This window comes from Gavia stellata, chromosome 14, assembly GCF_030936135.1.
Source record: "Gavia stellata isolate bGavSte3 chromosome 14, bGavSte3.hap2, whole genome shotgun sequence".
NCBI lineage: Eukaryota > Metazoa > Chordata > Aves > Gaviiformes > Gaviidae > Gavia > Gavia stellata.
In genome coordinates this window covers 7,571,976-7,591,540 of record NC_082607.1, presented here as the reverse complement: position 1 = coordinate 7,591,540, position 19,565 = coordinate 7,571,976, and the positions used below count along the sequence as shown (strand labels likewise).

The following is a 19,565-nucleotide window of genomic DNA, read 5'->3' as shown; positions in this document are numbered from 1 at the left end:
CACCCCATGGCAGTGCCAGGGCAGTCAGCCCCCTGCCCCGGCGTGCAGCCAGCGCTCCGGTGCCCCCCGCACGGCGGTGCCAGGGACCCCCGCCAGCCCCGGCTCCCTCCTGTCCTGATGCCCTGTGCCCGCCTGGCAGGCGGCTTCGTCCCTGCTGGATGGTGCCATCCCCCCGTCCAGGGGATGGAGGCAAGGGATGTCCCCGTCCCTGCACTGGCCACGGAGCCCCAGTTCGCCCAGCGCCTCAGGTGAGCCTGCGAGGGGGAACGGGAGCCCTGCGGCTGCTCCGGCAGGGTGCAGAGCTCAGAGGGTTAGCCCCACACCCGGGGGGGTCTCTTCCCTGCAGTGGGGTGGGCTGCAGGGCTGGGGAGGGCCTGACCGTGCCTTGGCCTTGCAGGGAGCATTTGGAAGAGGAGCAGCTCCTGGACGGGCGCTACAGGCTGCAGGAGGTGCCGGGGGGCCGCGTGGTCCTGCCCGTGCTGGAGGAGAAGCTCTCCCAGCTGCGGCTGCCCCAGGAGATGCTCTGCGAGCTGGTCTGGATCCAGGTTGGGAGAAACCCCCCTCCCTGAGTTCCTGCCATAGGGCAGCGGGGTCTCAGCCCCACGTGCCACATCCCTCCCGCAGGACCCCGTCCCCTCCAGGGCAGCCCGCCGGCAGACACCCGCCCAGAAGCTGCAGGCTGAGCTGCAGCGGCTGCTGGGCAAGAGCTGGTCGGAGGAGCTAGAGCATGATGTGCCTCGTGCCTGGCAGCGGCACGGGGATCTGGTCCTGCTGAGTGAGGACAGCTTCAGGGCTGCGCAGTGGGAGAAGCTGGGTAAGGCGGAGCGGGGTCTGCCTGCCCAGATCCTGCCCGCAGAGCTGCCCTGGCCTTTCCCAAAGCTCCCGGGACGGGTGTGTTGCAGGTCCGGCGCTCTGGGAGACGGTCGCCTCGGCTCTGGGTGCCCGGCGGCTGGCCAAGCGAGGTCGAGTGTTGCCGGATGGGATGCGGTCCCCCAGAGTCACCCTGCTGCTGGGCCAGGATGGCTGGGTGGAGCACGTGGACAACGGGATCAGGTAGGCAGGAGTCGTGGTGCAGGATGTGGCCAGTGCAGGGAAGGGTCTGCCCTCACTGAGCTGGTGGTATCTCCCAGGTACACGTTTGATGTGACCAAATGCATGTTCTCACCGGGCAACATCACGGAGAAGCTGCGGGTGGCCTCGCTGCCCTGCTCCGGAGAAGTCCTGGTGGATCTCTACGCAGGTAACGGGGATGGCGTAGGGATTTGGCAGGGCAGGCTTGCGGGGGCAGGCAGGCAGATAGCAGTGATGCAGGTATCGATTGCATCCAGGTGGATGTGAAATGTCATTTCCAGCTTGGACTGGAAAAATACTGAGGCTTAGAGCTCCTGCCCCGTGTGTGAGCCCTCAACTCATCTGGCACTGCTGTACCTCCTGTGTCACTGTTGCCTTCAGACACTCAGGATAACCTTGCACGCAGGCTCTGCAGAGCACTGCTCTGTACCTACTGCTGGTCATGGGAATCGTTCGGATCTACGGAAAAGATTTGCCTTTGATATTGTTTCTGAAAAGCTCCCGTAGAAGTCCTGAGCTTGTACTGATGTGCTTTCACGACAAGCTGGCGCTAACTGAAGTGTCCTGGTCTGTGAGATGAGTGGGGAGATCACATCAGGCATTTGCATGTCAAGAGAGCCACTGCTTTGTGCTTAGGGAAGTTAGTGCTTCCAATCTGTGCCACACGCACTCACAAAACTGCTGTGGATTAATTAAAATAAATGGTAGTCTGGGCACTTCTGCACAGAGTCGAAAGCAGGGCAGGGCCAGTCTCCAGCTAATGGCCAAAGACCGAAGGTAAAATAAGCTCCTCTGATAACAACTTTCAAGACAGATTTTGCTTTTGCAGAGGTGAGGGGGGATGAATTTCTGTTTTCCTAGAATCTGGGCTTGTTCTGACCTGGAGCAAAGCAGATGCAGAGAGCTGGGGCAGTAATCCACATCCCACCCTGCCTCCAGGGAGGAGCGCGGACCCCCATCCATGCCCAGACCCTGCCCTCAGCCTCTGCCACCTCTCCTGCCCTCAGGCATCGGCTATTTCACACTGCCGTACCTGGTTCATGGGGCGGCCGCCTTCGCCCACGCCTGCGAGTGGAATGGCCACGCTGTGGAGGCCCTGCGGAGGAACCTGGCGCTGAACGGTGTGCAGGACCGCTGCTGCGTCCACTACGGGGACAGCCGGCAGGTGAGCGGTGCTGCCTGGCCACGGCCCCCCGGGCCCTGTGCGGCATCACCTTCACCTCCCCTCTCCTTCCAGCTGGAGCTGCGGGACGTAGCGGACCGGGTGAACCTGGGGCTGATTCCCAGCTCAGAGGAAGGCTGGCCGGTGGCCTGCCGCGTCCTGAAGAAGGGCACGGGCGGCGTTCTCCACATCCACCACAACGTGGAGACTCTCCCCGCACCGGCCCCCCCACAGACCCCAATGCTGTGGGCTGAGCGGGCGTCTCCGGAGGAAGCCAGCTCTGCCAGAGAGAGGCAGTGCCAGCGCCCAACAGAGGACAGCAGGAAGGAGATGCCAGCAGCCAGAATCAGACCTGAGTGGCAGAGGTGGGCTGAAGCCACAGCGGCACGGATCCGGGGACTGCTGGCAGAGCTGCATGGGCAGCCGTGGTGCACCAGCATCCTGCACATCGAGGCAGTGAAGTCCTATGCGCCCCACGTGCATCACCTTGTGCTGGACCTCGAGTGCCGGCCGACGCTGCCTGCCTAGCTGGCCACGGGCCCCGCTGTGGCTCCAGCTCCCACGACAGGGTGGTGTTGGAGCACCGGTGGCAGGGAGATGCTACCGTTGCCTGCTGCCAGCCTGGATGCACTTTATGTGCCCTTGTTCCCAGGTGACAGCGCTGTCCAAGGCACCGAGGGATGCTCTCCCAGTGGAGATCCCTCCAGGAGCCGTATCCTGGCCAAGGATGGGGCAAGCCGGGGCTGAGAGCACCCTGAGTCCTGCCCCAGTTCTGCCTGTCGCTGCCTGGCTCTTGCACACATGGTGGCATTTTCAGCCCCGTTTTCAAACAGGAGAGAGACACAGGGCTGAATAAGCCCCGGGTTCCTGCCGGGCTTTCAGTGAGTCAAGGGCAGGCTTTGTGCTCATATTTACCCGCATGCTTTTTTATTGTACTGGAAACAGGTCTGTTCATCTCTGTTTCTTCTCACCTTTTTGCAGAAATAAGGATGTTTCCCACTTCTCTGGTTGCTGTGCAGTTAAAATGTAAACGCTGGTGCAAGCGTAGGGGTCCTGCCTGGGGATGCTGGGTCCCAGGGCGGTGTGTGGAGGGGCTTGGGGAGCACAGCCTCTGCCTGCATCCTCTGCCTTCAATTCTGCCTGCAAGCCTAAAGCCCTCTTACCCCTGTGTAAGAGAAACCACCTCTACACAGCTCTGTGTGTACCCCTGTTGCAGAGAAGCCCCTGCCTGGGGAGGGAGCTCCCTCTGGCCCTTTGGTGTCCCCGGATCCCTGTGGGTTTTCCCCGGTGTAGGTGTCCTATCTCCTCCCTCAGGGCTGGGAACCTCTGCCTCTCCCCTGTCCTGCAGCAGGGAGCCGTGGGGTGCAGCTGGGAGTGTGGGCAGAGACGCGTCCTTGCGTTCGCTTCGGGGCTGCTCCCAGCCGGACTCCCACTCTGCCCCGACGTCCTGCGTGGCGAGTAGCTGCCTCCCTACGGATGTGAGCCCCACGCCTCGTCCTGCCACGTGTGCTTATGGTTTTCCTGTTGCCTGTGGTGGTGTGGGCAGAGCGCAAGGAGCCCTGCTGGGACCGTATCGCTGCCCACGAAGGACAAGGGCAGAGGCTGGAGCCTTGCGGTTGGGGCCATCCTCTGCTGCGGGCAGAGCTGGGGGGACACCACGGCCGTGCTGCTCGGGTCTCAGCGCCTCGCCCGCCGCCGTGCTGGGCACCCCAGGGACGCCGGGAGGGCACCCCACCATTGCGGGGGGCTGTAGGCTTTGTGCTGGCGTGTGCGTGCTCTTTGGGAGGAGCTGGCATCCCAGGTAGGGCTGGGGGGAAGCACGCCGGGGGAGCAGCCCGGGGAGCCGGGCCAGAGCGCCCAGCTCCAGGCACCGAGCCGGGCTCTGCCCAGCCGTGCCGGGGGGAGAGCAGCCCGCGGGGTTGGGGCCACAGCTCTAGAGGTGGGGGACCGGCCCCGGGAGCTCCGGGCACGGCTGCTGTCCCGTGCGGCGCGGGGGCTGGACGGGGCGAGCGCCGCCTCCCGCCAGGGCCGCCCCGTCGTTGCCGCAGGTGCGGCGGGTGCGGCCCCTTTAAGGAGGCGGCACCGCCCCCCCCCACCCCCCGCTGCTGCCGGGAGGCGCCGGCCGGAGCCGCGGCAGGTACCGGGCGGCCCCACGGGAGGGGGGGTCCCTCCGCTGGCGACGGGGCGCGGGGACGGGGTGTCCCGGGGGGGCGGTCAGGCGCGGGGCTGCCGGCACGTCCCTGCCCGGGTGGCCGCGCTCCCAGCGTCGTGCCGGCGGCCCCGGACCGCTCCCCGGCACGGAGGAGCCCGGGGTCCGGCCCGCCGCCCCCCTCGCCCCCGGGCGACGCCGGGGCGCGGTCCGGCTGCGGGGACGGGACGGTCCCTCCCGCCGGGCTCGGCAGCGGCCGCTTCCAGCCGCCATCCGTCCCCCGGTTCGCCGGTGCCGCCGCCCCGGGTGGGGAGCGGGGGGCGCCCCGCGGGTGGGCTGCAGACCCCCGAGCGGGTGCTCGGGGAGCGCGGCTCTGCCCGGCTCCGTCGGGGCTGGGGCCGCCGCGGCCGCCCGGGGTCCGGCTGTCAGCGCCCGCGGCGCCTCCGGGCCGGATCCTGCTCCCGCCGCTGCTCCGGCTGCGCCTCCGTCCGCAGCCCGGCTGCTCTCCGGCGGGACGCGCAGCTTTCCGAGCCTGGGGCGCGTTCTTGGGCGCAGCAGCCTGGGGCAGCTCCCTCCTCCCCGGGGGTGCTGGGCGTGAGCCCCGGTCCCGCGGAGCCGGCTGAGGTCACCGGGGCTGGCAGGCGGCCGACAGCGCAGCCCGCAGCAGCGCCGTGCCCTGGGCAGGGCCGCGGAGGTGGCTGGGCGGGTTGGGTGCGGGCGCTCGGGGCGCCGGCCGCGCCGAGACGGTGTCTTGGGTGCGGCGCCCCGGTCTGGGGGTGGCAGCCAGCCCTCCGCGGGGTGCAGGCATGGGGTCCCCAGCAGCTGGCCTGAGGAGGGGCTGCAAGCCCGTGATGTGGCTGTGCTAAGCGGCTGGCTTGCTCCTAGCACGGACGCGTCCGGCTACTTCTGGCGAGGGCGAGCGATCCCGGGCGGAACGATGTCGGAGGCCGTGGATCTGTCCTTCCTGTCGGATGTGGAGAGGGATTTGATCCTGCAGGTTCTGCAGCGTGACGAGGAGCTCCGCAAAGCAGAGGAGAGGAGGATCAGGTGAGGACGTGGCTGGGCCCGGGCAGGGCGCTGGTTTCCCCGCTTTGCTGTAGAGGCGGCTGGAGGGGCGAGGATGCGGGCGGTGGGGCTGGGGCGGCACCTCTGCCCCAGCCCCGGGGTCCCAGCGTGACTCTGACGGCTCCCGGTGTTGGGGTCTGAGCAGGCGCCTGAAGAACGAGCTGCTGGAGATCCGGCGCAAGGGGGCCAAGCGGGGCAGCCAGCGCTACAGCGAGCGGACGTGCGCCCGCTGCCAGCAGAGCCTGGGCCGCATCAGCCCCAAGGCCAACACCTGCCGGGGCTGCAACCACTTGGTGTGTCGGGACTGCCGTTCCTACGGCCCCAACAGCTCCTGGCGCTGCAAAGTCTGCACCAAGGAGGCGTGAGTACCTGGGGGCAAGTGTCAGGGACCTTCTGCACGCTCCTCCTGTCCGCTTCCTCTTCCCAGTCACCCCAGCTTGATGCCCCATGGCCAACCTTTCCTAGCCCAGCTGGTCTTCTCCAGCGCAGGGCAGCTGTCTCTGCTGTCACTTCCCGGGGTGGGCACCCATGGTTGGGTGATGGAGAACTGGGTCGTGCCCTGCTCTTGGGTCTCCTTCATGCACACCCCGCTCCTTTTCCCCCCTTACTTGACTCCGATATCCCCCCGTGCCCCTTGCACAGCTTGTGTTTCAAACACCTCAGGTTTCCTCCCTCTCAGTCTCCCCTGTCCTAGAAAACCTGTCTATGTTTGCTGGAGATGTAGCTGGGCCTGTCGTCTGCCTAATGCATTCTCTCTGCCCAGCCACCTGCCAAACGTGCCCGCTGTGCCGGTGCTCTCCTTGGCTGCTGGCAGCACTGAGGGTGGCGTTGGGGTGCAGGCAGCAGCCACCCACTGCCCCCCCACTGCCCCCCTGCCTTGCAGGGAACTGAAGAAGACGACGGGTGACTGGTTCTACGACCAGAGAGTCAACCGCTTCGCCAACCGGCTGGGCAGCGACATGGTGCGGCTGTCCCTGCGGCATAGGTCGGCAGGTAGGGGTGCTGCAGCGATGCCTTCTCCCGTAGCCTGGTCCTCTGGGATGCTCCAGCTTTCCCTGGTGTGCCTCTGCCCAGGGCCGAGTTGGCTGGGAACAGCTCCTGCTCCAGGCAATGGGCTTGGAGCAGTGGTCCTCCTGATGCCTCTCTCCTTCCAGCCAGCAAAAGAGAGACGGTGGGACAAACCCTCCTCCAGAAAGCCCAGCTCTGCGAGCCCAAAAGCACCACCGCAGCCCAGCAGCAGAGCCCCCCGGCACCCCGGGAGGGGCCCAGGTGAGGATCCCTGCTGTCTCCCCCACTCTGGGTGCCAGCCCTCGCCTGCTGCAGGGACGGGAGGGACACTGCCGCCCTGCTCGGATCGTTGGTGGAGCAGAAGCACTCTCTCAGACCGGCTTCCTTGCCAAACAGGACATACCTGTGGTTTTGTTTGTCTGCAGTTTGTTTCTGGATGCCTCAGACCCTCGGGATGGTAAAAGCGACACAGAGTCCATGGAAAACATGAGCCTGGACGGCTACAGACCTAGTCCCGGTGGCGTGGGGGGCAGGTGAGGGGCTCCCTGGGTGGGTTGTCCTTGGCAAGGCTGGCCTGGCAGAGGGTGAGGACCTTCATCTCAAGTGCGTTTTTCTCGGTCTAGTGAGAGGGAGCTGGCTTCTCTGGCTGGGCTGAAACCTCTCCCTGGGCAGGCAGGTCCTCTGCTCCCCGGGCTGGGGTGCTCCAGGGAGCTTGTGAGGACACGGCATCTCCCGGCCAGCGCTTGCTCTCCCAGCCGTGCTCTGGGCCTGGGACAGACCTTCCTGTGTCCTCTGCAGGAGTAACTCCCTGGAAAGAGCCGCTCCTCTCAGAGATGGAAAACAGGTTGCTGCGCCAGCAGGACCTGCTGCCTCCAGCCTGACTCTCCCTCTCCGCTCCAAAAACACGCTCTCCGATGGACGGGTGTGTGACGCTGCTCTGGCTGGCTCAGCCCTGTCCTGGGGCGCGGGGCTGGGAGCCCTGTGGGGTGCCCAGCCCTGCCCTGCTCTGAAGGAACCTTTCCTCCCCAGGATGCTGCTGTGGGGAGCCGCAGCAGCGCCTTGGTGGACGAGCATGAAACAATATTCAAGAAGAATCCCCGACGGGTGGTGAGGCCTGCGGGTGAGAGCTGCACGGGTGCAGGGGGGTTTGGGTGCCGACATGGCAGGGGGTGGGTGGTCGCTTCTCCCTGGGCTGCGGTGGGCTTTCGGTGCAGATGGGAGAGGCGGGGGCAGCCCCTTGCTTGAGGGAGCAGCGGGGCTCTGCTAGTCCTGCGCTGTGCTGTTCCCTCCTGTCTCACCACCTCTCACGCAGACTACACCAAGTCAGTGATCGACCTGCGCCCGGAGGACTTCATGGGGGAAGGCGGCTCTTTGGGGGACAGGAGCAAGTCAGTCCCCGGCCTCAACACGGAGCTGGTGAGACCCTCGGTGTGCTGCAGAGCTGGCTGCCAGGTGGAGGAGCCGGCTGCCTGGCCGGCCGTGCCCCGCTGCTCCCCATGCAGGTGGTTTGTCTCCCTCCTTGCAGGAGGAGGAGGAGGAGGACATCGATAACCTGGTGGAGATCCATCGGCAGAGGGTGGCCCGGGGCAGCATGCGCAGTGGCACCTCCTCAGTGAGTCCCTGCAGCTTGGCCGTGCTCTGCTCTGCAGGAAGACATGATGGAGAAGAGCAGCGCCGGCTGGATGGGTGGGAGGGAGGCAGGGTGGGCAGCTCCTGGGGTGCAGGGGCAAGAGCTTGGGGCGTGGGGGCTTCCTCCCTTGAAGGGAATCGAAACGTGGAGACCCAGCTCTCTTCCAGGGGGTCTGTGTGCAGGTGGGAGGCACTCGGCGGCCATCCCCAGCCACAGAGGGGTGAGAGGGGCTGTGTGGAGGAGGCGTGGGGAGTAGCCTTGCTGAGGATGAGGAGGGACGGTCAAGTGATGCTGCACCGGCTTAGCCTTGCCATGTCTTCCAGAGCACGCTGGGGAGCATGGTCAGCATTTACAGCGAGGCTGGTGACTTTGGCAACGTCGCGGTCACTGGGGGAATCTCCTTCTCCCTGAGCTATGAGCAGAAGACGCAGACCTTGTTCATTCACGTGAAGGAGTGTCGTCAGCTGGCCTACGGGGACGAGGGCAAGAAGCGCTCCAACCCGTGAGAGCTGGGGGGGGCGATGGCTGGTGGCACTGCTGGTGGTGCTCAGCAGGGTTGTGGGGTGCCCACCAGTGATGGGAGCTGTAAGTGGGGGGTCTTGGCGAGGCAGGAGGTGTGGGGTTGCCCTGGGGGGCTAGTTGTGGGGACACCCTGGTGAAGTGCTGCCTGTTCCTCCCTTCAGGTATGTGAAGACCTACCTCCTGCCCGACAAATCCCGGCAAGGGAAACGCAAGACGACCATCAAATGCAACACCGTCAACCCCCTGTACAATGAGCTGCTGAAGGTGAGTGGGAATGGGCTGGGGTGCAGCCTGCTCCCCACTGCAGGGCTGGGCAGGCACTTGGCCCTGGAGATGCTGCTGGAACAAAGCAGGGGACAGATGGGCTCCAGACCCTGAGGCAGGGGCTCTGCAGAGGACCTGTGTCCAGACGCTGCACCCTGAAAGCAGGGAAAACCCACTCCCAGGCTGGGTCACTGCTCTGATGTGGCTGTGGTGTCAAGCCCCAGGTGCCGTGGTGGGGTGGAGGCACCACTGCCGATGTGAGTGTGTGTCCTGGCTCCTGAGGCATGCCCCAGAGCCAAGGGCCTTCTGCTTACCCCTGGACACTGCTTTCCTGTGAAGCAGGCTCCTGGGCCATTGCAGGCAGGTTACAGCGGTGGGAGGGCAGGCAGCACGGCTGCAGAGGCAGAGATAAGGCAGTTCTGGGCCCCAGGGCGGAAGCACTTGGCACTGCCCTTCGTGGTCCCTGCTGCGGCCACCACTGGGTGGTGGGAAGGGCTGGCTCCATCCCCGAGCCCGGCAGCGCGTCGTTGAGGCCAGGCACTCTCCGGACAGGAGGGAAGTGGGAACTGTGGTTTGGTTTCCAGGCTCCTCGGGTTTGCTGAGGTCTTGCGCTCTGGCCACCTGAGGCTCGGTGGGCTGGCAGAGCTTCCCGTGTGGCAGGATGGGCTGGGGTGGCCGGATGCCATGAGTCCCGGTCGTGGCTCTGAGGACCACTTGCCTGGACAGCACAGGCTCCTGGGCCACTGCCCCAGGACTTTGAGGTTTCAGCAGGCTTGGAAAGGAAGACTAACAGTCTCCTGCATGCATCCATTGCTCCTCAAACCTGTCTTCTCTCCTGCTTGAGCAGCTGTGGCTAATGGTGTATGCCAAGCCTGTCCCCTGCCCGGCGCTGCCTGCTCACCAGTGGTTTTCCTGTCTCTCTTCCTAGTACGAGATTAACAAGTCCCTCCTGCTTGCAAGGACGCTGCAGTTCTCGGTTTGGCACCACGATCGCTTTGGCCGAAACACATTCCTGGGGGAAGTGGAGGTCCCGCTGGACGCCTGGAACTTCGAGAGTCACCTGGAGGAGTTTCTGCCCCTGCACGGCAAGGTGCTGGCCCTGCCACCCCAGCCCTGCAGTGGGCAGAGGGACGCAGAGACCTCAGCCAAGAGCTGCCAAAAGGCTTGCCCCAAATCAAATCTTGGAGAAACGAAGACCCCAGAGCAGATAGCAGTAGTAGTAAAAAAGGGCAGATCTTCTGCCTTAAGCCTAGCTTCCCTCCCTCTCCTCGGTACATCCCCTGTGGGATGTCTCTGCCCCATCAGGTATTTTCATTCTCTTTGCTTGATTGCTCCAAGAGTGCAGCTCTTCCCAGCTCCCTGCCCTGGCCGGGAGGAGTTGAAGCCAACTTCAGGGAAACAAGTGGGGGAAATCGGCCAGGGCATCCCGCTGCGGAGCCGTGCAACGAGGGCCCTCGTGCAGCTCAATGGCAACAGCAGATGCTGCTGCTGGACTTAAGAGTCTGGTTCTCTCGACTAGCTCATACTGTGGGCTCAGCCCTTGGCATTGCTGGGGCTCGAGCAGCTTGTAGAAACCCCTAAATAGGGTTTCCTAAGGGAGGTGGTTGAGCCAAAGTAGGATCCCGAAGGGATCCCAAAGGAGCTGGTCTGAGTCTGACCTGGTGATGCTGGGGAGGGTCTGCAGGCATGTGTGTCAGCTAAACCACCTCCAGGAGAAGCCAAGCCCTTTGGCTCAGCGTGGGAGGTCCTGTGTGCAGACCAGGCCATCACCATGTCCGCTTTGGCCTCTCCAGCGGTGCTTGATAATCCTTGCCTCTTTACAGGTCGGGGCGGATGCTGCTGGTCTCCCCCAGTACAAGGGGGAGCTGGTCGTCTCCATGAAGTATATCCCATCTTCCAAGCACCCCGGGGCTGGGAATGTCAGGAAGGGTGAGTGCTGGAGCTGCAGGACCTCTGTGTAGCTTGGGGGACCTGCTCGTGGCCTGGCAAGCTGGGTCTGGGTGGGCTTCTTGGGTGGTGCCGCTGCAGCCTTCTCTGCAATGCCTGCAAGGCTGCTCCGGGTCGGGGCAGGCCTGGCTGTCCGCAGGCTGTTCGAGCGGTCGCAGTGCTTTCCTGGGGCTGGACCATCAGGCCCCATGTGGAGCAATTGTCTGCCTTCGCCTCAGCAGGCAGGGCCAGAAAGGGAGGAAGCAGGAGGAGATACCAGCTGGGGATCTGTGCCTGCCTCTGCGATGAAGGCTGTTCAGCAGGACCTTGCCAGAAGTCAGCGGTGCTGGAAATTAAGGTTGATTAATTCTTGCCGTGTTGGGTTTTTCCCAGGCAAAACAGGAGAAGGCGGTGAGCTCCAGGTCTGGATCAAAGAAGCCAAGAACCTCACGGCTGTCAAATCTGGGGGGACATCAGACAGTTTTGTCAAGGGGTGAGTGTGGCTCCTGGGTGGGGTGGCAATGAAGGCATTGTGCTCCCTGGCTGCGTCCCAGAGCTGCCTTGGGGAGGGAAGGGTCTCTCCGCTGGCTGCCCCATGCTGCCTGTGTTGGTACCCTGAAAGTCACCATCTGCCCATCTCTGCCTGGAGATGAGATGCTCCTGGTAGCAAACACTCTCCTGGGTTTTAGCCAGCTGACAGGTCGCAGTGGGAGGCTGCATGCAGGGCACGGCTCCAGCTGCCATCAAATTGTCTTCCCAGAGGTCACCAAGCCACTGGGCAGTGTGGCTGGGGACGAGCAGGCTCCGGTCCTTGCCCTCTCTCCTTCTTAGACCACCTGCATTCTGCTGAATGGCTTTTTGGGAGTTGGGGCAGAAACCTAGCCCCTTGCAGAGACCGTTGTGGCTCTTGAGCCATGTCAGGGAAGGTGGGCTGCGGACCAGGTCCTGGGGTACTGAGGTGCCTCAGCCCCTGGGGCAGAAGGCAGTTGCACACGTGCTGCTAACCCAAGGGGCTGCTTCCCCCAGCTACCTCCTGCCACACAAAAACAAAGCCTCCAAGAGGAAGACGCCCGTGGTCAAGAAGACCCTGAACCCTCATTACAACCACACCTTTGTCTACAACGGCATCAACCCCGAGGACCTGCAGCACATCTGCCTGGAGCTGACGGTCTGGGACCGGGAGCCATTGTCAAGCAATGACTTCCTCGGCGGTGTCCGTCTGGGGGTGGGCAACGGTGAGGAGCCCTGGGGTCTCATCAAACCCTGGGGACAAGCAGCCTTGCTTGGGGCTGCCTTGCTGCGGGCAGGAGGCTGCTCCGGCAGTGACTTCTGCCCACGTCCATCCTTTCTCCCAGGCATGAGCAACGGGCAGGCTGTGGACTGGATGGACTCCACGGGCGAGGAGCTGAACCTGTGGCAGAAGATGCGCCAGTACCCGGGCTCATGGGCGGAGGGGACGCTCCAGCTCCGCTCCACCATGGCCAAGCTGAGGCCGTAGGCTGCAGCACTGGCACCAGGACTCGGCCAAGGGCTGGCACTGCTGCTTGGGAGCTGCATTCGCTGCACGGCTCTGCAAGGCTGCCACACTTAGTTTTATTTTTTGCTTATACTTTAATAAACATGACCCTCTCGAAACAGGCTTGGGCAGAAAGTCTTCTTGGCCTAGCTTCACGTAAAGGGTTTTCCTTTTGTCTTAAGCTTTGCACCAAATTTCAGGCTTGAACTGGAGTCCCTGTGGACCCTCCCTTCTTCCCCCCCACCCCTCCCCCAGGCAAAATGCTTTGAAATCTGGTTGGGTTTTTTTTTTCCTTTCCATTCTTCTTCCTCCCACCCCCTCTGTTTCACAGTCTGCTCCCTCCTTGTCTTCTCCACCCTGCTCCCACAGGATTCTGCCAGCTCCAGGCTGGGGGCATCCGTGCACAGCCCAGCCCCAGCCCTGGCTGCGGGGCTGGGATGGAGCCGTGCGGGGTCAGCTTGGGGGGCTGGGGGTAGCAGCCCTCAGGAAGGATTCATTTCCTGGGCCTCTCTGTCACACACCTTCTGCCAGCAATGACTTTTATACAAATTTATTTATTTTGAGTTTACTGCCAAAACAGTTCCCAGGAAGGGTTGCCCCATGGCTGGTGGAAGGGGAAGCGAGAGGTAGGGTGGGGAGGGCGAGCCCTCGGGGTGGACTGCACACTGGCTTTGCTGAGCATGGGGCTGTTTGCTTTTACTACAGGCTTTCTGGCAGGACCCTGGCAGCAGCGCCTGCCTGGCAGGGCTGACCCCAGGTGGGGAGGGAGTGGGTTCAGGGTGTGCATGGGGTGAGGACAGCTGTGGGGAGGGTGAAGCTGCTGCATTAGAGGCTGTCGCCCTGCCTGCGCTGCCTGCCCTGTCCACTCTCCTCCGCTCTGGCAGCCCCGTGTTTGGCTCCCCGTCTCCCCCCTGCCCTGGGGTTTGGGCAGAGGCACTCCAGTGCCTCCTGCCATGGTCCTGGCTGGGCTGAGCCAGCCTGCCCTGCAGCCAGAGGCTGCTCCTGGCTGCTGGGCAGTGGGGATGCTGCCAGCACATGGTCCCCGTCCCTGCTCGCCTCTCTGTGCCAGAACAGCAGGAGAGGGGCTCCCCTTCCCCTGGAGGTCCTCAGCACCCTGGTCCTCCTCTACGGTGGGCGACTAGAAAAGCAGAAAGGAAGGTGTCTGTCCCCTGAGGCCGGCGGTGGCGGAGGGGGGGGTGTCCCTGGCGCTGCCTCACTCGCAGGGGTCCCCGCTCTGTGCCCGCCGTGCCGCCTCCCGCTCGCTCAGCAGGTAGGTGTCGATGAAGACGAAGAGCTCGTCAGGGCTGATGGGAGAGATGTAGCGCTCTCGGTCGGCGCCCGCCTTGTCCAGCAGCACTGCGTTGAAGTGGGAGCGGGTGAGGTGCAGGAACTGCCTGGGGGTGCAGGAGGGAGCTGCCAGTTAGGGCTGGGGGGGCTGCAAGTTGGGGCTGAGCCTGCCTGCCCCGTGCAACCAAGCTCAGGTCCCCCTGGGGTGGTGGCTCCCGTCTCTTCCTTGGGCTGTGAGCTCCAGGAGGGTCTGGGGACGCTGTATTCGGACTCACTGGGGGTGTCCCCACATTGCACAAGCCCCTCCAGTGCAGCAGGAAGGGGCTGTCTGTGAACCCAGCTGCAACCTCATGCCTTGCCATCCCTGGAGGTGTCCTCGTCCCCTCTCCCCTCCTGCAGGCAGCGGGCTCTGCAGGACAGCCCCCCGTCCCCCCTACCTGAGCTCCTCGATGATGCCAAGGGACAGCTGGTGCTCCCGGATGCGTCCCACCTCATGCGGGGGCTGCCCCACCAGCTCGATGGTGGTGACATGACGCAGGTCCAGCCCGCAGGCAGCTTGCTGTGGAGAGGGGGGTGGTGAGAGGGTGCTGGGGGGTATGTGAAGGGGTGTGGTGGGAGGGTCTTCTCACCTGCAGCATGGAGATCTGCATCTTGTAGTAGCGGTTAGAGGGGTCGGGGGCTGAGATGACGAGGAGGCGGCGTTTCTCGTGGAACTGATCCAGCAGGCTGGCGGCCGAGTTCACGGCCGTGTTGATCTGCATGGCTGGGGCGAGAGGTGAGCACATGGAGGGATACCATTTTGCACCCCATCGCCCCTTCCCCACCCCTTTGCCCTGCCGGGCAGCATCTCCCCTGAGAGCCACACATCGCTGCAGGCAGGTCCTCCCCTGCCCCGTGCCACTTACCTGCACAAAGGAGCTGGGAGCCCGTCCACTGCTGGGTGGACTGGCAGACCCGTAGAGAGGTGCCCTGGCGCTCGTAGCCCCCGTCGCACAGGTACTCGCAGGTGGCACCATAGTTGTTGCCGTCGGAGGTGCAGGTCAGGTAGCCGTTCTGCGGAGGCTTCAGGACGGGGCAGCGCCTCACTGCGAAGGGGGAGGCTGGGTGAGGGCTGGGGGTGATGAGGCTCGGCCCCAGATGTGGGGCGTGGAGCCTGGAGCAGCGGGGGGCACAGCTGGCAGCCCGAGGGGAGCGCGCTTCACCTTGGACACGGATGCTGAACTTGCAGCTGGCTCGGTTATACGCCTGGTCATGGGCAGTGTAGCGGATCACGTGCTCTCCCTCAGGGAATTCGGAGCCAGGCTCCGGGCCCCGCAGCATCACCCTGCACCCAGCAGATGGTTTTCTCCATCAGAGCCCCGGGAAGGGGCACCCAGTGCGGCCCCCTGCCCTCACCAGTGCTGCCTGCAGCGCCTCCACCCTCACCTCTTGATGATGCCATCAGCAGAGTCCTTCACGCGGGGGGGGTCCCAGTAGACGGTGGCGGTCAGCTTGCCCGGCTCGGCTATCCGCTCCCGGGATTCCGGGCAGCGGATCTTGGGAGGCTCCATATCTGCCCGCGGGGAGGAGAGGGAGTCAGGGAACTTGCAGGTGCCAGGGCTGGGCTACGAGAGCCAGGCACCGGCCCCGGCGCTCAGCGACCCCAGCGATGCTGCGCACAGCCCAGGCACTGCAGAGCCAGCACAGCCTGCTGTAATGCCAGCACCGAGTGCTCCGATCCTGGATCAACCATCAGCCCGTGCTTCGGGGCTAACAGCACCTCGGGGAGCAGCAGGGACAGGGGTCCCAGGGCCGGGAGCGGCAGGAGCCAGTACCTGGCGATGCCTGGGTGGGCATGGGGGTGATACTGCGTGCACCCCAGGGATGGGGAGGGTGGCCTGCCCTTGCGTGCCCCAGCAGCGTGGGGCTGGGAGGATGGTAGGGTGAGAATTTACCTACACAGATTGGCTCGCTCCCGCTCCAGCGCCCGTCCTCCATGCAGACGCGGCTCCGGTCACCCTCCAGCTGGTAGCCGGGCAGGCAGGTGTAGTCACAGCGGGAATCCATCTGCACGCCAGCTGAGCAGACATAGGAGCCCCGCAGCACCGCTGGCAGCACGTGGCACCGGATTTCTGGGATGGAGAGAGCAAAGAGGGGAGGGAGGCGGCTGCCCGGCCATGCTGGCAGGCAGAGCACCCAGGACCGGCCACCATGGGTGCCCGTGGGGATGCCAGCGAGCTGATGGCCGGGGGACACTCACGTCGGCAGTATGCCATCCCAGACCAGTGGCGGCTGGGCAGGCACTGGACGGCGCTGGGCCCCACCAGCCGGTACCCACGGGCGCAGCTCAGCTCACAGCGTGTCCCCAGGGTGCTGCGGTAGGATCCCCCCCGGGGCGAGTAACAGGTGGCCTCTCCGCGGTGGATGTTGAGTGTGGCACACCATTGGGGCACTGGGGGAGAGAAGGGAGGTGAGGGGGGCACCCAGCCTCGCTGTGCTTCGGTCTCCCCATGAGGACCCAAGGGATGGGTTCGGGTGCCGTTACCTCGGTGGTAGTCCAGGGCAGGCTCGGGGGGGGCTTCTTCCACATACACTTCATTGGTGTGGCTCTCGGCCGCGTAGTAGCCGGACCCTGGGGAGGAGGAGAGAGATGAAGGGGCTGTGTGATGGTCCGCGGCTGCAGCAGCACCCAGGTAACGATGCCTCCCCGGGGCAGCTGCACCCTCTGGCCCCGAAACATCCCGCAACGCCCAGCAAGCGATCCCATCCCTGGGCAGACTGTGTCCTGCTGTCCTTGGGGCTGCCATCAAGGGTTAAGCCGGGCAGACAGCGACATGGTGTGCACTGGCAGCAGCCCGCAGACTAAACAGTGGCAGGAGCAGCCGCAGTTATGGCAGGAAACGGGTGCTGGCGCAGAGTGGGCTGGCACCGACCCCCCGGCTTCGCGCTGCCGGGAAGTCCTCCTTCCACCCGCTCCCATGGCACTGTCCCTACCACCGGGCATCCAAGGGAAGGAAGAAAGGTGCTCTCTCCTGCCCGTCCCAGCAGAGCCCCTGGCCAAGGCAAGGGAGGAGAGGCATGCCACCAAGCCGGGGGGCCAGCGGGGATGCAGCCCCTCGCTTGCGCGCCAGGGAAGGATGAAGCTGCTGGAGGGATGGTGCTGGAGGGGCTTGGCCGGAGCTGCTGGCCCCATGCCATCCGTGCTGTGCAGAGGGGCCCCTGGCCCCATGGGTGGGGGGAGGACAGCCTCGCGCCATAATGCGGGCCACCCTCTGGCCCGCACCATGTCCCCATGGGCAAGGGACCAGCGGGTGGAGAGGGAACCGTGCAGGGGGAGAGGGCTGGCGCCCTTCCCCGCGGCCCCCCGGCCCATGGCGCCTCGGCCAGCCGCGGCATTCCCCAGCACTGAGCTCACGTTTCCGCTGCGTTTCCGCCGGCCCCCGCCAGCGCTGCCCCCTCCTTGCCGCCAGCCCACCCCACCGCGGTTCCTGCTCCGGCATGGCGGGGGTGCTCAGCCTGGGAAGGGACCCCGGGCGAAGTGGCAGCCCCACTGCAGCTGCACCCATCTCCCCTTCCCCCTGCTCCAGGTTTTGGGAAGGGGATATCCGCCGAGGCCAATCCAAGCAGCAGCCCCGCCGTCACAGGGAGGAAACTCCATTACAAATCTTTCCGATACGAATGTTACAACAGAGCGACTCCCCACTGCTTCCCACAAACTTTGTTAAGTCGCCCACTCGTTTCCACAAGGCCTTTTATCCCGACGCCCTTCCCACGATGCCATGGCTGCCTTGGGGAGCGGAGGGGCCTGGGGCGAGTGCAGGGCTGGCATCCGCGGGGCCGGCGGCAGGGATGTGCCGGCGACCCGGTGAGCAGGGCTGCTCCCCAGGGGGCTGCCGAGCGCCTCACCGGGGCCCCGGGGATGGGGTGCACTCTGTCCCCACAGGCAGATGTGCCCTTTAATTGCGATGTTCCCTTTTCTTGCAGGCGCTGCCTTTTCCTTCTCACCTGGGGCTGGCTCGCAGCCCCGGCTGCGCAGGGCAGGAGCATCCCCAGCCAGCTGGGTGGGCTGGCACACGGCTGGCAGCGCGGCAAGAGGATGGGGACAGGAGCAGGGAAGGGGGAACCCCCCCAAACAGGGCAAGAGCTGTTGATCCTTGACCGGATTGCCCAGCCACGGAGGGGTTTGGATCTGAGCGCTCTGTCCAGGCAAACATCTGCTGTCCGATGGCCCCCACGGGAGCGAGGAGTCAGCAGGAAAGCTGCATTCCCGCAGGCAGGGGCGTGATGGAGAGGCTGCTTTGCTGCTCCTCTCTGGATGCCTCCCAGCACCCCCTCCGCTCCTCCTCATACCCCACAGCACATCCCCGCAGGCACCCCATACCCACCAGGCACCGATGCCCTCCCCGTCGTCACCGTACCGGGGCACCCCTCCCTCCCTCCCTCCCCACCGCGAGCCCCTCGACAGGAGCGGGACCCTGCAGACTGCCGTCCCCGGGGAGCCCCACTGTGCCCGCAGACCCCAGCGCTCACCTTCGTGCCACGTGGATGACACCAGCCTGGCGAGGACAACCAGCAGGACGGGGGCCGCATCCTGCGCCATGCCGGGGGGCCGGGGGCCGGCCAGCCCGCCTGCCGCAGCGGGTCCAGGGGCAGCCGCGAGCCCCGGCGAGGGTGGAGAGGGGCTGGAAACAGAACGACGGCCCCCTGCGTCGCCTTGTCACTGCACAGACGCCTGACCCTCCTGCCTGTCCTTGCTGCCTGTGCTGAGCAAACCTACTTTTCCCTTCTGCTGCCTGTCCCAAACATTCAAAAGCTGTGAGTCAGGCCCAAAATGATGAGATTGTCAAAAATAATAAATCCCAGGATTGCCCGTTTTCCACTGCACCTCCTGCTTCTCCGAGGCTTTAAAAGGTTGTCAGACTTTTTTCTTTGCAAGCAGAAGAGCCAGGAGCCTGTTTGGACACAGGAGAGAGCGTAGCCAAGCCTGCGCAAGCCCTGCTGGGCTCCTGGAATGGGGGTCCTGGGGGGCCGTGGACAAAACCATGGGCGCCAGGACCCTTTTTCCACCTCCTGCCAGGAGGGAGGGAGAGACCTCACTGCAGACGGCGGGCTCCGAAACCAGTCCTGAGGCAAGCGCTTCCAGCTGGGGTCTGTTTTCCAGCTGAAGTTCAGCCCCCGCGAGGCAGAGGTAATAAAGCGCGTTCGTTAGGACCCGCCGCCCCGTGTCCCACGGGGTCGGGTGGGAGGCGAGGCGGGAGCCGGAGCCGGAGCCACCCGAGGATTTTGACTCTGAAGCACAGGAGCGCATGGGTGAGGGGAGACGAGGGATGAGCCTGGCATGGACAGGTAGGAGAGCTGGCGCTGGGCGGCGGGAGGGGACGTGCTCCCTGAATGAACTAATTATGTGGCGGCCAGGCCGGTAAGCACACTAATTAATAACACAGCTGTCCTGAGCAGGAGAGGGCTGCCGGGAGGCCACTGTGCGGGGCTGCTTGCTGCCTGGGCTGCGGGAGCAGGGGCGTGGGGAAGGCTGGCCGCTGCGCCTGCACCCCCCTGCCCGGGGACATCCCTGGGGACATCCCCGAGAGGGGACAGGGTGCTCCCCCCATGGCAGGCAGGACGCCCCTCGCTTGCTAGCATGGCGGCCTAGCCATGTGCTGGCGCGCAGGGTGGCTGCCTCTACCCTGGCCAGTCCGTGTTGTGCTGGGGGACACCGGGCAGGGACTGGGGGGACACGCCGGGGCTGAAGCCGCATCGCCCACCGCTGGGGCAGAAGGGCAGGGACGGGGTGGCACGGTGCGGGCAGGGGGTGGCATGGGGGGGCTGGGGCAGGGTGCGGGCAGGGGGTGGCACAGGGGGGGCTGGGGCAGGAGGTGGCACGGGGGGGCTGGGGGTGGCATGGGGGGCTGGGGCACGGTGCGGGCAGGGGGTGGCACGGGGGGGCTGGGGCAGGGTGCGGGTAGGAGGTGGCACGGGGGGGCTGGGG

The 19,565-nt window shown here is 65.0% G+C and overlaps 3 protein-coding genes across 3 annotated transcripts; 2 read left to right on the top strand and 1 right to left on the bottom strand.

The window, feature by feature from the left end:
* The first annotated feature begins 183 nt into the window (after positions 1-183).
* On the top strand, positions 184-3,173 carry TRMT12 (tRNA methyltransferase 12 homolog). The gene is made up of 5 exons (XM_059824504.1): positions 184-248; positions 398-545; positions 625-1,240; positions 2,079-2,236; positions 2,309-3,173. The coding sequence occupies exons 1-5, from the start codon at positions 184-186 to the stop codon at positions 2,759-2,761; spliced, it is 1,440 nt and encodes a 479-aa protein (XP_059680487.1). The 3' UTR covers positions 2,762-3,173.
* Positions 3,174-5,291: 2,118 nt separating this feature from the next.
* On the top strand, positions 5,292-12,306 carry SYTL4 (synaptotagmin like 4). The gene is made up of 16 exons (XM_059824362.1): positions 5,292-5,429; positions 5,593-5,808; positions 6,331-6,440; positions 6,602-6,716; positions 6,881-6,988; positions 7,254-7,377; positions 7,485-7,575; positions 7,768-7,871; positions 7,981-8,067; positions 8,409-8,587; positions 8,769-8,871; positions 9,800-9,961; positions 10,695-10,800; positions 11,191-11,290; positions 11,824-12,032; positions 12,153-12,306. The coding sequence occupies exons 1-16, from the start codon at positions 5,320-5,322 to the stop codon at positions 12,293-12,295; spliced, it is 2,067 nt and encodes a 688-aa protein (XP_059680345.1). The 5' UTR covers positions 5,292-5,319; the 3' UTR covers positions 12,296-12,306.
* A 550-nt stretch (positions 12,307-12,856) lies between these two features.
* SRPX2 (sushi repeat containing protein X-linked 2) lies at positions 12,857-18,179 on the bottom strand. Its single transcript, XM_059824381.1, has 10 exons — positions 18,110-18,179; positions 16,125-16,211; positions 15,840-16,031; positions 15,535-15,711; positions 15,026-15,152; positions 14,803-14,924; positions 14,506-14,685; positions 14,230-14,363; positions 14,038-14,159; positions 12,857-13,707 (listed from the first exon to the last, which is right to left on the bottom strand). Exons 1-10 carry the CDS (start codon positions 18,177-18,179, stop codon positions 13,527-13,529), a joined length of 1,392 nt encoding a protein of 463 aa, XP_059680364.1. The 3' UTR covers positions 12,857-13,526.
* Positions 18,180-19,565: the final 1,386 nt, after the last annotated feature.